Source organism: Ranitomeya imitator, chromosome 7, assembly GCF_032444005.1.
Source record: "Ranitomeya imitator isolate aRanImi1 chromosome 7, aRanImi1.pri, whole genome shotgun sequence".
Taxonomy (NCBI): domain Eukaryota; kingdom Metazoa; phylum Chordata; class Amphibia; order Anura; family Dendrobatidae; genus Ranitomeya; species Ranitomeya imitator.
The window spans coordinates 142,277,867-142,298,267 of record NC_091288.1 but is presented as its reverse complement, the minus strand read 5'-3'; the positions used below and the strand labels follow the sequence as shown (position 1 = coordinate 142,298,267).

The following is a 20,401-nucleotide window of genomic DNA, read 5'->3' as shown; positions in this document are numbered from 1 at the left end:
CCGCGCCTGCATTGTAGCATGATTGTATCTATAACATCAATTTTATTATTTTATTTAGTGAAATAAATTTGTTCAGAAAAAAAAGATTCCTCCTCAAAATGGTGTCGGCCACACCTGTGCAGTTGTATCTATCAGCGATCGTGTTATTCTTCGGGTCAGAACGATTACAGCAATACTGCATTTATATAGTATTGTTTTCATGTTTTGGCACTTTTACTTAATAAAAACTATTTTATAGAAAAAATAATTATTTTTGCATCAGTTTACTGGGGTTTACTAGAGGGACAATTTTATAGAGCGGGTCATATCCGGTGGTACAAAATATGTGTACTTTTTTTTTTACACAAATTAATGTATTTTTTGGATTAATCTTTTTCTTTGTTTTTTGTTATTTGGGGATTTTTTTGTTTTTACATTTTTTTAAATATTTTGTATTTATTTATTTTTTGCTTTTTTACATTGCTTCAGGATGGGACATTACTGTATAGGATCATATCGCTGATCAGATGTTCTGCACTGCAGAGCATCGGAGCAGCATCTGACATGCAGGGCAGGAGGCATCTCAACTCCTGCTCTGAGCAGGCACTTAGAAGCCACGTTCCTTGAAGGACCCCTTGGCCATCTTGCGGCCGGGGGTCACCATGGAGACCATCAGCATCAGCACAACACCATCCCATCGCATTGTGCTGATGGAAGCACACAGGGAGCCCATTCCTTGTGCAATGCTCCCCGATGTCGCTGTCACTACTTACTGCGGCATCACAGGGTGTAAATGCTTGCAATTGGTGCTAGCACGGATCGCGGGTGTTGCTGCGGGGTGTCAGCTCTCACATAGAGCTAACACCAGCACCCGATTGTGGCGACGTACATGTACTGCGGTTTGTGGGAGCACTGCTCCTGCAGCACGACGCATGTTGGGAAGGGGTTAATCCAACAAAATGTGCATAGAGTTCGGATTTTTACAAACGCAGTGATACTAAATATATGTACCAATACTTTATTTTTGTATTTTTTTTTAATGAGGCAAAAGGGGGATGATTTGAAATAGTTTTTTCATATTATTGAAACCTTTTTTTTCCCACTTTTTACTGTATTTAGTAGTCCACTTAGGAAAGTTGAAGCTGCGATCGTTTGCTCGCTTGTGCTATAAATAACAGTGCGTTAGCACTTCTATGTTTAGAGAAAACCATGATCTCCTATGGACGCCAGCTATAGGCTGGCTTTCATAAGAGTACCGTAATGACAGGCATGGGAGTCTTCAAAGACCCTCGGCTGTCATAGCAACCTATTGGCACCTCACGATCCTGTCAGGGGCGTGACTTTGGGAATGTGGAATGACTCCCCCTGCCAGGGCTTGTTTACTGCCAATGTCAGAGATTTATGGTGACATTTACCAGGTCAACAGCCATAGGTTGAGCGTAGCTTCTCCTGTGGATGCTAAGGGCACATGATGGCTGATTAAATTAGTCACCATCTGCCGGGAAAAGAGCGAGCTCAGCTTGCAAGCCCGCATCCAAGCTAGGAAGTTAGCATATGACATAGCAATGTATCATATTTCGGTAAGGGGTAAAGAGAGTCACTAGAACTCTGGCTTGGTATGAATCAGGTTTTCCACAGTCCTCAATATGATCCATGGTGTGGAAGGAGGAAACTCCCATTAGGTACATTGGGGAAAAACGTATTTAGTTAGCCACCAATTATGCAAGTTCTCCCACTTAAAAAGATGAGAGAGGCCTGTAATTGACATCATAGGTAGACCACAACTATGAGAGTCAAAATTGAGAAAACAAATCCAGATAATCACCTTGTCTAATTTGGCAAGATTTATTTTTCAAATTATGGTGGAAAATACGTATTTGGTCATTAACAAAAGTTAATCTCAATATTTTGTTATATATCCTTTGTTGGCAATTACAGAGGTCAAACGTTTTCTGTAAGTCTTCACAAGGTTGGCACACACTGTTGGTGGTATGTTGGCCCATTCCTCCATGCAGATTTCCTCTAGAACAGTGATGTTTTGGGTCTGTCGCTGGGCAAAACGGACTTTCAACTCCCTCCAAAGGTTTTCTATGGGGTTGAGATCTGGAGACTGGTTAGGCCACTCCACGACCTTCATATTCTTCTTACGAAGCCACTTCTTCATTGCCCTGGCGGTGTGCTTGGGATAATTATCATGCTGAGAGACCCATCCACGTTTCATCTTCAATGCCCTTGCTGATGGAGGAAGTTTGCACTCAAAAATTCACAATGCATGGCCCCATTCATTCTTTCATGTACACCGATCAGTCGTCCTGGTCACTTTGCAGAGAAACGCTCTCATTTTTCATATTTCTAGTGCAGTAATGCAGTTCAATTTTCATGTTTGCATGTTTTAGCGCTGAAGTGTGCTGCCTTATTTACTTGACTATATATGAGTTGGCGACTCAAGGTTCAGCACCTGTTCACACTTAGTCTATGTTTGGATGTGACGGTCAGTTTTTTTAAATGTGTTCTTTAGCCTTCTGATCGAGCACTCCGCCTCCGAGCCACAGGTGTTTTAATTACAGCAGGTCCAGTACCCCTCCACAGAGAGAGAGAATTTTAGTCTAAGAAGAGGTTTCACACGTACCCATTCAGATGGAGACGTTTATTCTCAGCGAGGAAAGGCAAGTTTAGGACCTGGTATAAGAGAGATGCCGTAAAGTGGCCATTTTTATGTGCTAAACGCTCTCATTTTTCATATTTCTAGTGCAGTAATGCAGTTCAGTTTTCATGTTTGCATGTTTTAGCGCTGCAGTGTGCTGCCTTATTTACTTGACTATATACGAGTTGGCGACTCAAGGTTCAGCACCTGCTCACACTTAGTCTATGTTTGGATGTGACGGTCAGTTTTTTGAAATGTATTCTTTAGCCTTCTGATCGAGCACTCCGCCTCCGAGCCACAGGTGTTTTAATTACAGCAGGTCCACTACCCCTCTACAGAGAGAGAGAATTTTATTCTAAGAAGAGGTTTCACACGTACCCATTCAGATGGAGACGTTTATTCTCAGCGAGGAAAGGCAAGTTTAGGTCAGGACCTGGTTTAGGACCTGGTATAAGAGAGATGCCGTAAAGTGGCTATCAGGTACACATAAAATTGGCCATTTTTATGCGCTAAACGCTTTCATTTTTCATATTTCTAGTGCAGTAATGCAGTTCAATTTTCATGTTTGCTTGTTTTAGCGCTGCAGTGTGCTGCCTTATTTACTTGACTATATACAAGTTGGCGACTCAAGGTTCAGCACCTGTTCACACTTAGTGTATGTTTGGATGTGACAGTCAGTTTTTTTAAATGTTTGTGGTTGTGGACAGGTGTCTTTAATACTGATAACACGTTCAAACAGGTGCCATTAGTACAGGTAATAAGGAGGACAGAGGAGCCTCTTAAAGCAGAAGTTACAAGTCTGTGAGAGCCAGAAATCTTGCATGTTTTTAGGCAACCAAATACTTATTTTCCACCATAATATGGAAAATAAATCTTGCCAAATCAAACAAGGCGATTTTCTGGATTTGTTTTCTCAATTTTGACTCTCATAGTTGGGGTCTAACTATGATGTCAATTGCAGGCCTCTCTCATCTTTTTAAATGGGAGAACTTTCACAATTGGTGGCTACTTTTTCCCAACTGTATATATATACAGGTGCATCTCACAAAATTAGAATATCATTCAAAAGTTAATTTATTTCAGTTCTTCAATACAAAAAGTGAAACTCATATTATATAGAGTTATTACAAACAGAGTGATCTATTTAAAGTGTTTATTTCTGTTAATGTTGATGATTATGGCTTACTGCCAATGAAAACCCAAAAATCATTATCTCAGTAAATTAGAATACTTTATTACACCAGCTTCAAAAATTATTTTAAAATCTGAAATGTTGGCCTACTGAAATGTATGTTCAGAAAATGCAATACTTGAATAAGTTATGGGCAAATCAAGTCACAAGGTCTTCAAATGAAGAAACATTTCACTGGCAACGAAGACACGCTTCTACGTGGCTTGGTCTTGTCTGTGGTAACATATGGATGCGAAAGTCGGGACGATAATGAAGCAAGACTAAGCAGAATCGACGCCTTTGAAATGTGGTGCTGGAGAAGGATGTTATCAATGGATGGCAAGAAGAACACATTAAATCAATGTAGGAACAAACCAGGCCAGACATGTCACTCAAGACCAGAATCACTAAGCTGCGACTTGCCTTCTTTAGACTCATCATACGAATAGTGCAGTTTCTTGAGAAGAAAATTATTTTCGGGTGAATAGAAGTAATAAGGCGAAGAGGAAGACCAGCAATCCGATGGCTTGATATTATTAAGATACCAATGGAGAAGACCCTGATGGACCTATCTAGACTTGCTCAAGTTCAATTTTACTACAGATTGTTCATCCATCAAGTCGCCATTGCTCGAGATCGAGTCGAAGGCCATTCAAAATAAACGAAAGAAAAATGTTTGGTTGAATGATATTGAAACTTACCATATTATGGTCATTACGGCCCAAATCCTCCCGGACCTATAGATCAGAAATTGTGTTTGGTCTATTTGACCGTACCAGATCCAGCAAATTATTTCCTCTGGTTGGTTCATCTATCAACTTAGAGAAATTGTCTTCAATTGTAGTGAAGAACTTACAGCTTTCGTCACAACCAGAATACTCTTCTGTCCCATTGAATGTCTTGACAGTTTAAATCCTCATTAATAAGGAGCCTATTATTATTTGCTATATTCTGTAAAAACCATCTGGTGCTCCTAAATAAATATCTAATTGCTGCACAATAACATACACAGATCCCCAAATATGTAAATATTGTATATTACTAATAGAACATCTATATGTACTTAGTTATTATCCCCGCATATGGAATATAAATTGCTTAAGATAAAACATTGTCTAACCTTAATGGGAGTTCAGCCCAATAATATCCAAGTGCTGAGGTAGATGAAGATAACTCCCATTCAGCGTGGAATGCTCTTTAATGAGACTTCCTATAGGCTAAGTGAGATCCTCCACTGATTCAGAGTACAGCCAAATAGTGTCCAACTTCTGAGGTACCATTGTTTGGACAGACAAAGAGAACCCCTACCTGGTGTAGAACAAACAAACTAATAGGAAGCACAGTGCGTCTTGTCCTGAGGGCATGGTCTTGGTAATTAGATCAGAGTGAAACTTCCCTCACTAGTCTCAGGTTAGGGTACCGTCACACAGTGGCAATTTGGTCGCTAGGACGGCACGATCCGTGACGTTCCAGCGATATCCTTACGATCTCGCTGTGTCTGACACGCTCCTGCGATCAGGGACCCCGCTGAGAATCGTACGTCGTAGCAGATCGTTTGAAACTTTATTTCGTCGCTGGACTTCCCGCTGACATCGCTGAATCGGCGTGTGTGACGCCGATTCAGCGATGTCTTCACTGGTAACCAGGGTAAACATCGGGTTACTAAGCACAGGGCCACGCTTAGTAACCCGATATTTACCCTGGTTACCAGTGTAAATGTAAAAAAAAAAAACACTACATACTTACATTCCCAGTGTCTGGTCATGTCCCTCGCCTTCAGCTTCCCGCACTGACTGGTGAGCATCGGCCAGCCGTAAAGTACAGCAGTGACGTCACCGCTCTGCTTTCCGGCTGTCCGGCGCTCACTGTCAGTGCAGATAAGCACAGCGCCGGGGGACGCGACAGGAATGTAATTATGTAGTGTTTTTTTTTTGTTTACGTTTACGCTGGTAACCAGGGTAAACATCGGGTTACTAAGCGCGGCCCTGCGCTTAGTAACCCGATGTTTACCTTGGTTACCGGGGACTTCGGGATCGTTGGTCGCTGGAGAGCGGTCTGTGTGACAGCTCTCCAGCGACCAAACAGCGACGCTGCAGCGATCGACATCGTTGTCGTATCGCTGCAGCGTCGTTTTAGTGTGACGGTACCCTTAGTGATAAAACTTTTTTGTGTGGAAAGCACCTCATATCTCGTCTTTTATTCACACATAATCCAAGGACTGTAGCCTTTTCAATCATTTTTTTTTAAATTTTTCCATTCAAATTATGGTAGATTTAGGCAAGAAACACCATAATGCTTGCTTTATGACTTAAAGAGTAACTGTCATTTTTTATTTTAATTTCATAAATCAATATTACACATGAAAATAAGAAACTTTGTTATATATTGTATCAGAGAAATTTGCTTCTTTCTCTGGCAGAATTAATCAGTCATTATCAAAATTCTTAGTTCTGAGGTAAAATGTGTATTCAATGAGGACAGAATTTCCCATTACTGGTAAGATACTGTATATTACAATGTTTCTTATGTTCATGAGTAATATTAATTTAACAATGAAAAAGTAAAACAACGGTAAGTATTTAAGTAAAAAATACCTACAATGATCCACCGAGCTGCTGAGGGGGAGAGAAGGGAGAAATCTTAGAATATACAGCACCACCAAATCCAGTCATTTCTCAATCATTAATAGCCATCAATATGTAGTAGGTAAGAATTAGCTCTAAAGCCCAGGGGCATATAGCGACCGGGCCTCTAAAATGGTCATCGTCGTTTCAACAAGCATTGCATAAAATTATAGTAATAGTGAATATATGAAAATATCTTGGAGGACAGAGGTTTCCCAAACTTCTCCTCGGAACCAGTTAGTGAACAAAGTTCTGCACACTTATGAGGTTGGGTATGTCATTTTCATATTTCCTCTGCACCACATGCGTAATGTTAACACATTTAGGGAGAAATTTTAACTGTAGAATTAATGTCTAAAACCAGATACTTAAACATATCCTAAAAGAAATAACATTCCAATTAAAGTGTTCAGTGCTTTCCTTTGCCTATATGTACAGTAGATGGCACTAGTCACTAATGAAATGTAACGTGCAATGTACACAATGCACGGTTATTCGGGATACACTAATAAAACAAATTGCTTAAAAGAAACCTGTCACTGTAAAAATGCAATCCAATCTGTGGGCGCCGTGTTTTAGAGCAGGGGAAGCAGAGCAGATATACCATACATAATAAATAAATATATATATATGTAATCTCTGCTCTGTATCTGCTTGAGAAAGGTTCCTGTTGGGACCGAAACGTCGCTTTCTGAGCTGATTTCAATAAGCTCTTTTTCACTACAAACGGTGTGCTACTTTCATCTTTTCTTTTTTATAATTGAGGTTTGGTATCTGCCTGGGGGGCTCTGCACCCGCACTTTTTCTTTGTGCTGTTCTAATTCTCTTTTTTCTTACATCTGCTCTGTATATATAATTTTGTGTGAAAAGACTCAGTGTAACCTGTGTTTTATTCATATATACCTCTGCTTTTTTCTAGGATTTTGGGTCCAGTGGGCGGTCCCATCAGGGGCTGACAGCTCTCTGTATGCACAGTTATACATAGACAGCTGTCAGGCATGGGTAGGACCGCCCACTGGACAGAAAATCCTAGAAAGAGCAGAGGACTAAATTGTGAAAATACAGGTTATGCTGCATCATTTCTCACAAAACCTTATATCATTGCTCAGGTCCTCCTATTCTTCATCATGATGCCAACAAATTAGACTGCTTTTTCATAATGATAGGTTGCCTTTAAAAATGCACTCCCAAATATTGTTTTATTCCCCCAAATTAGCTAAATATGTACATTATGTAATTGTAAATGCATTAATATCCTTACTGATCACCATCTTCCCTGGTCTCCAGCGTTGTTCCAGTCATCTTCTTGCGCTCACTCAAATTTCGCCTTGCTGGATCACACTGGGATGTGTGTATGAGCCTAAGTTGTTTTTAGAATGTAAGTCTATGTCACGTCAGAACGAGACTCTAGACTACATTGTAATCGCTACTCCCAGTTCACACATAAACCATCATGTGATTAGTGAGAATAGGATTGGAGTGGTGCTGGAATCCGGGAATGCCTGAGTATATTAAGGTACTATATTACATACACATTTACACAGGATTAGGGATTATTCCCTATGTAGTGCAGCGGGGTTGGTGCAGTGTGACAGGTAGGCAGGGACCACAGAAAGTTCAACATAAACAGTTCAGACTCACATACAGGAGTGATATCTTCAGATCACAACCAAGTTTCCACAAATACAGTCTGTGTTCAAAACCCGTTTGCCGTGGTCAGTGGCACTGCCGTGTCTCTTGGGTGCGTCAGCCGCCTTGATGTCCCTGGCTCTGTGTTAACTCCACACACTACTGGGTTGCACAGAGCCTTCTGCTCTGCAGCTTGCAAACTCCAAACGGACACACCCAAGGCAAAACTGACAGATTTAAATGGAATCGTGGCCATAGAGCCACTTCCAAAACCCGGAGTAGAGAGAGGGAATCGCCCCATTACCAAACCTGCAAATCGCCCAAAAAATAAAAGCTCTTGACGGGTTTTCCTAAAAATATGACTGGGTCAACTACATAGACCCAATCCACTCTTACTTTTGTTTTGCCTTGTGATTCACACGCGTTCTGCTGTGAACACAAGACTCTCCAGCAGGTTTAATAAGTCTCTATCCGCATCCTGGGGGACACATATCGACCCTCACACATAAAATAAAATAATTCTTGGGAGTTCTCATTTAAGTGGTAATTTAAGTCTGAGAGAATAAAGCAGCAAAGATATATTCAAAGATGTATTAAAAAATATAGGAATCATTTTGTATTCAGCCATAGCTATAGCTGTAGCTCAAAACATCTGCGGTGCTTGCAACAAAGTAATATCAAGTTCACACTTTATAGTTATTTAACCATAACTTATGCACTAACCCTAAAACGATGTTCAAATGTTAGTGGTGGGTTAAATGCTTTTAATAATCAATGTTTGAACAGTGTGATTTCCTTCTCATTAAGCTATCCTTTTGTCTGCTTTAGGCACTACAGTCACTGCAATGAAATTATTTAAAAATGTCCCTGTTAGAAAGCAGTATTATGCCACCGAAAAGAAATGCAAAGAAGAGCTCAGAAAGGTTCAGGATCTACTTATTTCCTATGGACTTATTAAACCAGATGTCAGGATTGTACTTGTGCACAATAAGGTATTTCTGCACATTTTTTTCAATAGTATATTAATTACCGATGAATAACAGCTACGCTTTTTTCCTCTTTAGAAAGATTAATGTATTTATACAAACAAAATATTAGAAAAACCTAGTTTTTTTTTTCACTATATACACTACTCACAAAAAATTAGGCATAAAATATTTGGCTTTTGAGTAAAATTTATGGAAACCGTAAAAAGTTCACACTACTGTGATATTTTATCATGAAAGTAGGGTATTTAAGTTGAAGCATACAATGGTGATTTTCTCATCTCAAAAAATGCATTGAAACAAATGTCATTAACCCCTTTCATGACCTTGGGATTTTTCATTTTTCCGTGTTCGTTTTTCACTCCCCTCCTTCCCAGAGCCATAACTTTTTTATTTTTCCGTCAATTTGGCCATGTGAGGGCTTATTTTTTGCGGGACGAGTTGTACTTTTGAACGACATCATTGGTTTTAGCATGTCGTGTACTAGAAAGCGGGAAAAAAAATCCAAGTGCGGTGAAATTGCAAAAAAAGTGCAATCCCACACTTGTTTTTTGTTTGGCTTTTTTGCTAGGTTCACTAAATGCTAAAACTGACCTGCCATTATGATTCTCCAGGTCAGTACGAGTTCGTAGACACCTAACATGACTAGGTTATTTTTTACCTAAGTGACGAAAAAAAATTCCAAACTTTGCTAAAAAAAAAAAAATTGTGCCTTTTTCCGATACTCGTAGCGTCTCCATTTTTCATGATCTGGGGTCGGTTGAGAGCTTATTTTTTGCGTGCCGAGATAACGTTTTTAATGATAGCATTTTGGTGCAGATACGTTCTTTTGATCGCCCGTTATTGCATTTTAATGCAATGTCGCGGCAACCAAAAAAACGTAATTCTGGCGTTTCAAATTTTTTTCCCGCTACGCTGTTTAGCGATCACGTTAATGTTTTTTTTTAATTGATCGGGTGATTCTGAGCGCGGCGATACCAAATATGTGTAGATTTGTTATTTTTTTATTGATTTATTTTGATTGGGGCGAAAGGGGGGTGATTTAAACTTTTATATTTTTTTTATTTTTTTCATATTTTTTTTAACTTTTGCCAAGCTTCAATAGCCTCCATGGGAGGCTAGAAGCTGGCACAGCACGATCGGCTCTGCTACATAGCAGCGATCTGCTGTTCGCCGCTATGTAGCAGAATTGCAGGTGTGCTGTGAGCGCCGACCACAGGGTGGCGCTCACAGCTACCGGCGATCAGTAACCATAGAGGTCTCAAGGATCTCTATGGTTACAATGGAGAAGCATCGCCGACCTCTGATCATGTGAGGGGGGTCGCCGATGCCGTCATTTCCGGCCGCCCGGCCGGATGCGGTAGTTAAATGCCGCTGTCTGCGTTTGACAGCGGCATTTAACTAGTTAATAGGCGCGGGCAGATCGCAATTCTGCTCGCGCCTATTACGGGCACATGTCAGCTGTTCAAAACAGCTGACATGTCCCGACTTTGGTGCGGGCTCACCGCCGGAGCCCGCATCAAAGAGGGGCTTCTGACCTCGGACTTACTATCCCGTCCGAGTTCAAAAAGGGGTTAAAAGTGGTGGGTATTACCCCCCAAAATTTGTCAATATCTTAATAACTTGTGTTGTGGCCTTGAGCATTAATTACAGCTTTAGAATACGGTCTCATGATGTTCACAAGTCAAGCTATTGCCTACTGAGACATGGCATCCCACTCTTCTTGAAAGGCGGCCCTCAGGTCATTGACTCAGATGATCCCATAGGTTTTCTTTGGGATTTGGGTCTGTAGAAAATGCAGGCCACTCCATTTAAGGTATCCCAGTTTCCAGCAGCCATTCCTTAATGATGCGACCTCGATGAGCTGGATCCTAGTCGTCCATAGAGATGAAATTAGGCCTGTGTTGTTTGTGCTGAGTCACAATTACTGAATTGATGATGTTATTCAAGTAGTAGGGACTTGTCACTGTACCATTCACAAATTGGAGGTCAGTTCTGTATTGACTAGACATACCTGCCCACACTGTAACATCACCACCATCCAAGGCTTCGCTGGTGACAACAGTGGCTGATGCATAGCGCTTTCCTTGAGGTCTCCAATATTGTTAGCGGCCATCATTTCTACGCAGCGTCAATCAACTTTCAGCAGTGAATAGCACTGAGGCCACTTGCTCTGTCATCCAGTGTAGATGCTCTCTGCCCCACACAAGTCAATTAAGCCTGTTCCTGGTGGTGTGGTCAGGCACCCTTGCAGGTCATCTAGCACGCAGACGACACTGATGTAAACGGGTTTGAATGGTCTGATGTGACTCTTGGGTGCCTCTCACCTTCGTAATTGTGCTTTGAGTTGTGTGCCATTCATCTTCCGGTTCTAAAGGGCAATGTTCACAGTGAAGCGGTCATCAGTGTGGCCAAAGGATGGCCAGTTCTCTACTTTTCTATGACTTTTACAGTCACTCTGTATCTCTGTTGCTCTCTGCTAATGACACTCTGTGACACTCAAAGCTTAGTGGCCACTTCCGTATGATAACATGCTGCTTGAAGCCTCACAATGGCGAGGTATTGTTGATAAGCTGTTATGTGCCGTCTTGGTCTCATGATGTAAAAATGTGAACAGCATAATAGGGACTATTTAATACCAATTCTAATCAGACCCCGAAATGTATTGGGCGATTCATGGATCAAACACCGTTTGTGAATTTTTCCATTAACCCCTTAGTGACAGAGCCAATTTGGTACTTAATGACCGAGCCAATTTTTGCAATTCTGACCACTGTCACTTTATGAGGTTATAACTCTGGAACGCTTCAACGGATCCCGCTGATTCTGAGATTGTTTTTTCGTGACATATTGTACTTCATGTTAGTGGTAACATTTCTTCGATATTACTTGCGATTATTTATGAAAAAAACGGAAATATGGCGAAAATTTTTAAAATTTTGCAATTTTCAAACTTTGTATTTTTATGCCCTTAAATCAGAGAGATATGTCACGAAAAATAGTTAATAAATAACATTTCCCACATGTCTACTTTACATCAGCACAATTTTGGAAACAAAATTTTTTTTTGTTAGGGAGTTATAAGGGTTAAAAGTTGACCAGCAATTTCTCATTTTTACAACACCATTTTTTATTAGGGACCACATCACATTTGAAGTCATTTTGAGGGGTCTATATGATAGAAAATAATGAAGTGTGACACCATTCTAAAAACTACACCCCTCAAGGTTCTCAAAACCACATTCAAGAAGTTTGTTAACCCTTTACGTGCTTCACAGGAACTGAAACAATGTGGAAGGAAAAAATGAACATTTAACTTTTTTTTGCAAACATCTTAATTCAGAACCATTTTTTTTATTTTCACAAGTGTAAAAACAGAAATGTAACCATAAATTTTGTTATGCAATTTCTCCTGAATACGCCAATACCCCATATGTGGGGGTAAACCACTGTTAGGGCGCACCGCAGAACTTAGAAGTGAAGGAGCGCCGTTTTACTTTTTCAATGTTGAATTGGCTGGAATTGAGATTGGATGCCATGTCGCGTTTGGAGAGCCCCTGATGTGCCTAAACAGTGGAAACCCCCCACAAGTGACACCATTTTGGAAACTAGACCCCTTAAGGAACTTATCTAGATGTGTGGTGAGCACTTTGAACCCCCAAGTGCTTCACAGAAGTTTATAACGTAGAGCCGTGAAAATAAAAAAATCGCTTTTGTTTACACAAAAATGATCTTTTTGCCCACAAATTCTTATTTTCACAAGGGTAACAGGAGAAATTAGACCACAAAAGTTGTTGTGCGATTTCTCCTGAATACGTCGATACCCCATATGTGAGGGTAAACCACTGTTTGGGCGCACCGCAGAGCTTGGAAGTGAAGGAGCGCCGTTTTACTTTTTCAATGTAGAATTGGCTGGAATTGAGATCGGGTCTGCGGGTATTATGTTGCATTTGCAGAGCCCCTGATGTACCTAACCAGTAGAAACCCTCCACAAGTGACCCCATTTTGGAAACTAGACCCCCCAAGGAACTTATCTAGATGTGTGGTGAGAACTTTGAATGCCCAAGTGCTTCACAGAAGTTTAGAATGCAGAGTCGTGAAAATAAAAAATATTTTTTTTTTCACAAAAAAGATTTTGTAGCCCCCAAGTTTTTATTTTCACAAGGGTAACAGGAGAAATTGGACTGCAATAGTTGTTGTCCAATTTATCCCGAGTACGCTGATGTGCCATATGTGGGGGTAAACCACTGTTTGGGCGCACGGCAGAGCTCGGAAGGGAAGGAGCGCCTTTTTGGAATGCAGACTTTGATAGAATGGTCTGTGGGCATTATGTTGCGATTGCAGAGCCCCTGATATACCTAAACTGTAGTAACCCCCCACAAGTGACCCCATTTTGGAAACTAGACCCCCCAAGGAACTTATCTAGATGTGTGGTGAGAACTTTGAATGCCCAAGTGCTTCACAGAAGTTTAGAATGCAGAGTCGTGAAAATAAAAAATATTTTTTTTTTTCACAAAAAAGATTTTGTAGCCCCCAAGTTTTTATTTTCACAAGGGTAACAAGAGAAATTGGACCCCAGAAGTTGTTGTCCAATTTATCCCGAGTACGCTGATGCCCCATATGTGGGGGTAACCCACTGTTTGGGCGCACGGCAGAGCTCAGAAGGGAGGGAGCACCATTTGACTTTTTGAGCGCAAAATTGGCTGTCGTGTTTGGAGACCCCCTGATGTACCTAAACAGTGGAAACCCCCCAATTCTAGCTCCAACCCCTAACCCTAATCCCAACCTGATCCATAATCCTAATCACTAACCCTAACCATAATCACAACCCTTACCCCAAAACAACCCTAATGTCAACCCTAACCATAACCCTAATCAAAACCCTAAATCCAACACACCCCTAATCCTAATCTCAACCCTAACCTCAAACCTAACCCTAATCCCAATACACCCCTAATCACAACCCTAACCTTAACCCTAATCCCAAACCTAACCCTAATCCCAAGCGTAACCCTAATGCCAACCCTAACCCTAATACCAACCCTAATCCAAACCCTAAACCTAATCCCAGCTCTAACCCTAACTTTAGCCCCAACCCTAGCCCTAACTTTAGCCCAAACCCTAACCCTAGCCCTAAGGCTACTTTCACACTTGCGTTGTTTGGCATTCCGTCGCAATCCGTCGTTTTGGACAAGAAACGGATCCTGCAAATGTGCCCGCAAGATGCGTTTTTTGCCCATAGTATTGCCGACGGATCGTGACGGATGGCCACACGTCGCGTCCGTCGTGCACTGGATCAGTTGTGTTTTGGCGGAGCGTCGGCACAAAAAAACGTTCAATGAAACGTTTTTTTGTACGTCGCATCCGCCATTTCTGACCGCGCATGCGTGGCCGTAACTCCGCCCCCTCCTCCCCAGGACATAGATTGGGCAGCGGATGCGTTGAAAAACTACAGCTGCTGCCCACGTTGTGCACAATTTTCACAACGTGCGTCGGTATGTCGGGCCGACGCATTGCGACGGCCCCGTACCGACGTAAGTGTGAAAGAAGCCTAACCCTAAATTTAGCCCCAACCCTAACCCTAAATTTAGCCCCAACCCTAACCCTAAATTTAGCCCCAACCTAGCCCTAACCCTAGCCCTAACCCTACCCCTAACCCTAGCCCTACCCCTAACCTAACCCTACCCCTAACCTAACCCTACCCCTAACCCTACCCCTAACCCTACCCCTAACCCTACCCCTAACCTAACCCTAGCCGTAACCCTACCACTAACCCTAACCTAACCCTACCCCTAACCTAACCCTAGCCGTAACCCTACCCCTAACCTAACCCTACCCCTACCCTAACCCTACCCCTACCCCTAACCCTAACCCTACCCCTAACCCTACCCCTACCCTACCCCTAACCCTAACCCTACCCCTAACCCTACCCCTAACCCTACCCCTAACCCTAACCCTAATTTTAGCCCTAACCGCTGTTCTCCTGCCGGCCGGCAGATGGAGACAGATGGCGGGCGCACTGGGCATGCGTCCGCCATGTTCTTCTGCCGGCGGCCAGGAGGAGCAGCAAGAGGATCCAGGGACCTAGGTGAGTATGCTAGGGTCCCCGAATCCCCCTATTTCTCTGTCCTCTGATGTGCGATCACATCAGAGGACAGAGAATTACACTTTACTTTTTTTTTTTTTTTTTTTTTGCGGTCGCCGGTAAACAGTTAATTACCGGCGATCGCAAAACCGACCCCCGATCATGCTCTTTGGGGTCTCGGCTACCCCAGGCAGCCGAGACCCCAAAGATTCTCCCGGTGCCGGCCGGCGGGCGCACTGCGCATGCGCCCGCCATTTTGAAGATGGCGGCGCCCACCGGGAGACACGAGGAGCATCGGGGGAGCTAGGTGAGTATTGGGGGGCCACCTGGGACCCCTTTTCTCTGTCCTCCGATGTGCGATCACATCGGAGGACAGAGAAATTAAAAAGAGATCGCTTTTTTTTTTTTTTTTTTTTTTTGCGATCGCCGGTAAACGGTTAATTACCGGCGATCGCAAATGCGGGGAGGGTTAAAAACCCCCCGAATCATGTTCTCTGGGGTCTCGGCTACCCTCGGCAGCCGAGACCCCGGAGAAAATCGGCCTGTGGGGGGCGCTATACACTTTTTCCACAGCGCCGTTAATTAACGGCGCTGTGGTTTAAGTACCCTTAGCGGCCGCCGTTAAAAGGCGTATCGGCGGTCGCTAAGGGGTTAAAGAAGTTGTCCACTACATTCTATAATCCCCCACTGATTTAATCCTTGTAAAGAAGTATTTTTTGTAAATACCTCTTATTGTCATCTGTGCCTGTGAGCATTGCTATCGCTGACTGCTGACTCAGCGTCACGTGACCCCAACTGCAGTCACCGCTAATATAAAGTTCCAGAATCTGTTGCATCTCCTGCGCGCGATCCATCCAGATTCACTGGACTGGGGGCGGTGTTTCACTGTTCTTCTCAGTCCAGTATCCAGTGTGTGCTTGCAGCTAATTAAACCAGAGGAGAGAGGGAAAGTGTGCGCTGGATACCAGTAGGCAGACTTTAGATGGCTCACCTGTTTATAGACTGAAAAACATGTAATTCTGTAACCCTAGAGTATTTTGCACAGTGTTTTGGATTATAGTAATACAGTTGCAACCTAAATTATTTAACCCCTATTTCAAATTCTGGTTTACTATTAAAATATACTATTTCTCTGACGCCCATGACGGCACCACGGAAAGAGGGGATCCGCCCACCAAGGACAGGAAACCTACAGATAAAAAGGCAGTACCTCTCTCCCGCATCAGTTGGTTTCCTGTTCTTGATGGGAGACCTACAGAAGTCCTTTCCTACAGAGGACGAATGTCGTGGGAGTCCGGGGCCAATCGGTCCGATTCAGGCAGCGGGGGTCCCCCTGCCTCGGCTGGTGTGGTGACCCGAGGCACCACACCTGTGGCTGGTAGGCCTCTAGGGTGCGCGAGGGGAGGTGGCAAGGAGTTCGCGGCTACCTCTCCAGGTAAGAAACCACAGCAGCAGCATCCAAGGGGGGTCCCTCTGTGGATGGGGGAAGCAGCGCGTTTCTCCCTCCTAAGCATCAGTCTGCCGGCTGAGAAACCTGGGGGTACCGGGATTCAGCGTACCCGCATGTGATGCACAGCGCCATTGTGGGGGGCGGAGTCTCCATCTGCGCATGTGTGGGATTAGGGCGCGATTCTTGCGCTATAATGATGGAGATTGGCCACTGCGCATGCGCGGGATCGGACGTGTGGTCTCAAGTGCGGGCAGCGTTACTGCGCATGCGCAGGTTTGAAATAGGCGGCGGGAATCACCGCTATAAAAGGGGGAAACGTAATTCAGGTCTGCGCCTCCATGGAGCTTAATTGGCGTTCCCCTAACATGAGCGACCTAGAAGCATCACCCCTATCTAGATCACCACCGCCGTCTGTAAGACACAGACAGCCTCATTAAAGCGGTTAGGAGCACTATGGGGCTGGTGGACCCTCACCCAAAAAGATCAGTACAGGACATTATGTTCGGGGGTCTTGAGCAAAAAAAGAGGAGAGCCTTTCCTCTTAACGAGAGAATATCAGCATTGATTAAAAAAAGAGTGGAAAGAGCCTATAAGAAAAGTGTTACTAACGCCAAAAAGAAAATACCCTTTTGATGACAAATCTTGCTCCTTCTGGGAAAAAGCCCCTAAACTAGTTGTTGCCATAGCTAAGGCATCGAAAAAATATGCCCTTCCATTTGAGGACATGGGGGTCCTGAAAGATCCCATGGACAAATAGGCAGACGCTTTCCTCAAAAGTTCTTGGGAAGCAGCTGGAGAAGGGCTAAAACCGGCGGTTGCTGCCGCATATACATCCCGTTCATTAATGGTCTGGTTAGACTAATTGGAAATCCAGCTAAAAAAACAAATCATCTCGAGACTCACTATTAAACACCTTACTGGTGATGCGGGGAGTTGCCGTTTTCTTAGCAGATGCCTCCACTAATTCAATCAGGCTAGCTGCTAGGTCAGCGGTTATCTCTAATGCGGCTAGGCGAGCCCTTTGGTTTAAATGTTGGCCAGGGGATTTCCAGACAAAATCTAAATTATGTTAAATCATGATGAGAGCATTATACTGCCTTTGTACAAATCCCTAGTTAGACCGCACATGGAGTACTGTGTCCAGTTTTGGGCACCGGTGCTCAGGAAGGATATAATGGAACTAGAGAGAGTACAAAGGAGGGCAACAAAATTAATAAAGGGGATGGGAGAACTACAATACCCAGATAGATTAGCGAAATTAGGATTATTTAGTCTAGAAAAAAGACGAATGAGGGGCGATCTAATAACCATGTATAAGTATATAAGGGGTCAATACAAATATCTCGCTGAGGATCTGTTTATACCAAGAAAGGTGACGGGCACAAGAGGGCATTCTTTGCGTCTGGAGGAGAGAAGATTTTTCCACCAACATAGAAGAGGATTCTTTACTGTTAGGGTAGTGAGAATCTGGAATTGCTTGCCTGAGGAGGTGGTGATGGCGAACTCAGTCAAGGGTTTCAAGAGAGGCCTGGATGTCTTCCTGGAGCAGAACAATATTGTAACATACAATTATTAGGTTCTGTAGAAGGACGTAGATCTGGGGATTTATTATGATGGAATATAGGCTGAACTGGATGGACAAATGTCTTTTTTCGGCCTTACTAACTATGTTACTATGTTACTATGTACCATCCCCTGTGAAGGCGAATTCTTATTCGGCCCCACTTTAGACAACATCTTAGCAAAGGCAGGGATAAAAATAAATCATTCCCCTCCCTCGGTTTCCCTTCCTACAGAAGGCCCTTTCGGAGCAAGAGGTTCTTCCGAAGGAAGCCGGGGAAAGACCAAGACAAGTGGGAAGATGTTATGTAGGCAATCCAGTGACACAGTGTGCCAGCAATCAGAGCACATACAGTGATCTGACAATAACCCAAAAACAATAGAACGAGCTCTGAGACGTGGAATCTCTATAGACCGCAATACCTGAACCTATCCTAAACACAACTAAAGGCAGCTGTGGATTGCGCCTGACAATACCTATGCAACTCGGCACAGCCTGAGGAGCTGACTAGCCTGAAGATAGAAAAACAAGCCTGACTTGCCTCAGAGAAATACCCCAAAGGAAAAGGCAGCCCCCCACATATGACTGTTAGCAAGATGAAAAGACAAACGTAGGGATGAAATAGATTCAGCAAAGTGAGGCCCGATATTCTAGATAGAGCGAGGATAGCAAAGAGAACTTTGCAGTCTACAAAAAACCCTAAAGCAAAAAACCACGCAAAGGGGGCAAAAAGACCCACCGTGCCGAACTAACGGCACGGCGGTACACCCTTTGCGTCTCAGAGCTACCAGCAAAACGAATTGACAAGCTGGACAGAAAAAGTAGCAACAAAAGCAAAGAAGCACTTATCTAAGCAGAGCAGCAGGCCACAGGAAAGATCCAGAAGCTCAGATCCAACACTGGAACATTGACAAGGAGCAAGGAAGACAGAATCAGGCGGAGTTAAATAACAAAGCAGCCAACGAGCTCACCAGAACACCTGAGGGAGGAAGCTCAGAAGCTGCAGTACCACTTGTGACCACAGGAGTGAATTCAGCCACAGAATTCACAACAGTACCCCCCCCTTGAGGAGGGGTCACCGAACCCTCACCAGAGCCCCCAGGCCGACCAGGATGAGCCACATGAAAGGCACGAACAAGATCTGGAGCATGGACATCAGAGGCAAAAACCCAGGAATTATCTTCCTGAGCATAACCCTTCCATTTAACCAGATACTGGAGTTTCCGTCTAGAAACACGAGAATCCAAAATTTTCTCCACAATATACTCCAATTCCCCCTCCACCAAAACCGGGGCAGGAGGCTCAACAGATGGAACCATAGGTGCCACGTATCTCCGCAACAACGACCTATGGAATACATTATGTATGGAAAAGGAGTCTGGGAGGGTCAGACGAAAAGACACAGGATTGAGAATCTCAGAAATCCTATACGGACCAATAAAACGAGGTTTAAATTTAGGAGAGGAAACCTTCATAGGAATATGACGAGAAGATAACCAAACCAGATCCCCAACACGAAGTCGGGGACCCACACGGCGTCTGCGATTAGCGAAAAGTTGAGCCTTCTCCTGGGACAAGGTCAAATTGTCCACTACCTGAGTCCAGATCTGCTGCAACCTGTCCACCACATAATCCACACCAGGACAGTCCGAAGACTCAACCTGTCCTGAAGAGAAACGAGGATGGAACCCAGAATTGCAGAAAAATGGAGAGACCAAGGTAGCCGAGCTGGCCCGATTATTAATTGCGAACTCAGCCAACGGCAAAAAGGACACCCAATCATCCTGGTCTGCAGAAACAAAACATCTCAGATATGTTTCCAAGGTCTGATTGGTTCGTTTGGTCTGGCCATTAGTCTGAGGATGGAAAGCCGAGGAAAAAGATAGGTCAATGCCCATCCTACCACAAAAGGCTCGCCAAAACCTTGAAACAAACTGGGAACCTCTGTCAGAAAGAATATTCTCAGGAATGCCATGCAAACGAACCACATGCTGGAAGAACAAAGGCACCAAAACAGAGGAGGAAGGCAATTTAACCAAGGGCACCAGATGGACCATTTTAGAAAAGCGATCACAGACCACCCAAATGACTGACATCTTTTGAGAAACGGGAAGGTCAGAAATGAAATCCATCGAAATATGTGTCCAAGGCCTCTTTGGGACCGGCAAGGGCAAAAGCAACCCACTGGCACGTGAACAGCAGGGCTTAGCCCTAGCACAAATCCCACAGGACTGCACAAAAGCACGTACATCCCGCGACAGAGATGGCCACC

The 20,401-nt window shown here is 43.5% G+C and overlaps 1 protein-coding gene across 8 annotated transcripts in view; it reads left to right on the top strand.

Moving 5' to 3' along the window:
• PMS1 (PMS1 homolog 1, mismatch repair system component) overlaps window positions 1–20,401 on the top strand; it is a 439,606-nt gene that overhangs the window by 107,285 nt on the left and 311,920 nt on the right. For all 8 annotated transcript variants that reach the window (XR_011314688.1, XM_069733861.1, XM_069733857.1 and 5 more), the window contains one exon: window positions 8,876–9,039. Coding sequence is in view for 7 of the 8 variants with exons in the window: in XM_069733861.1 (XP_069589962.1) it covers window positions 8,876–9,039 (164 nt within the window). In the remaining variant the exon portion in view is untranslated. The remainder of the gene's footprint in view (window positions 1–8,875; window positions 9,040–20,401) is intronic.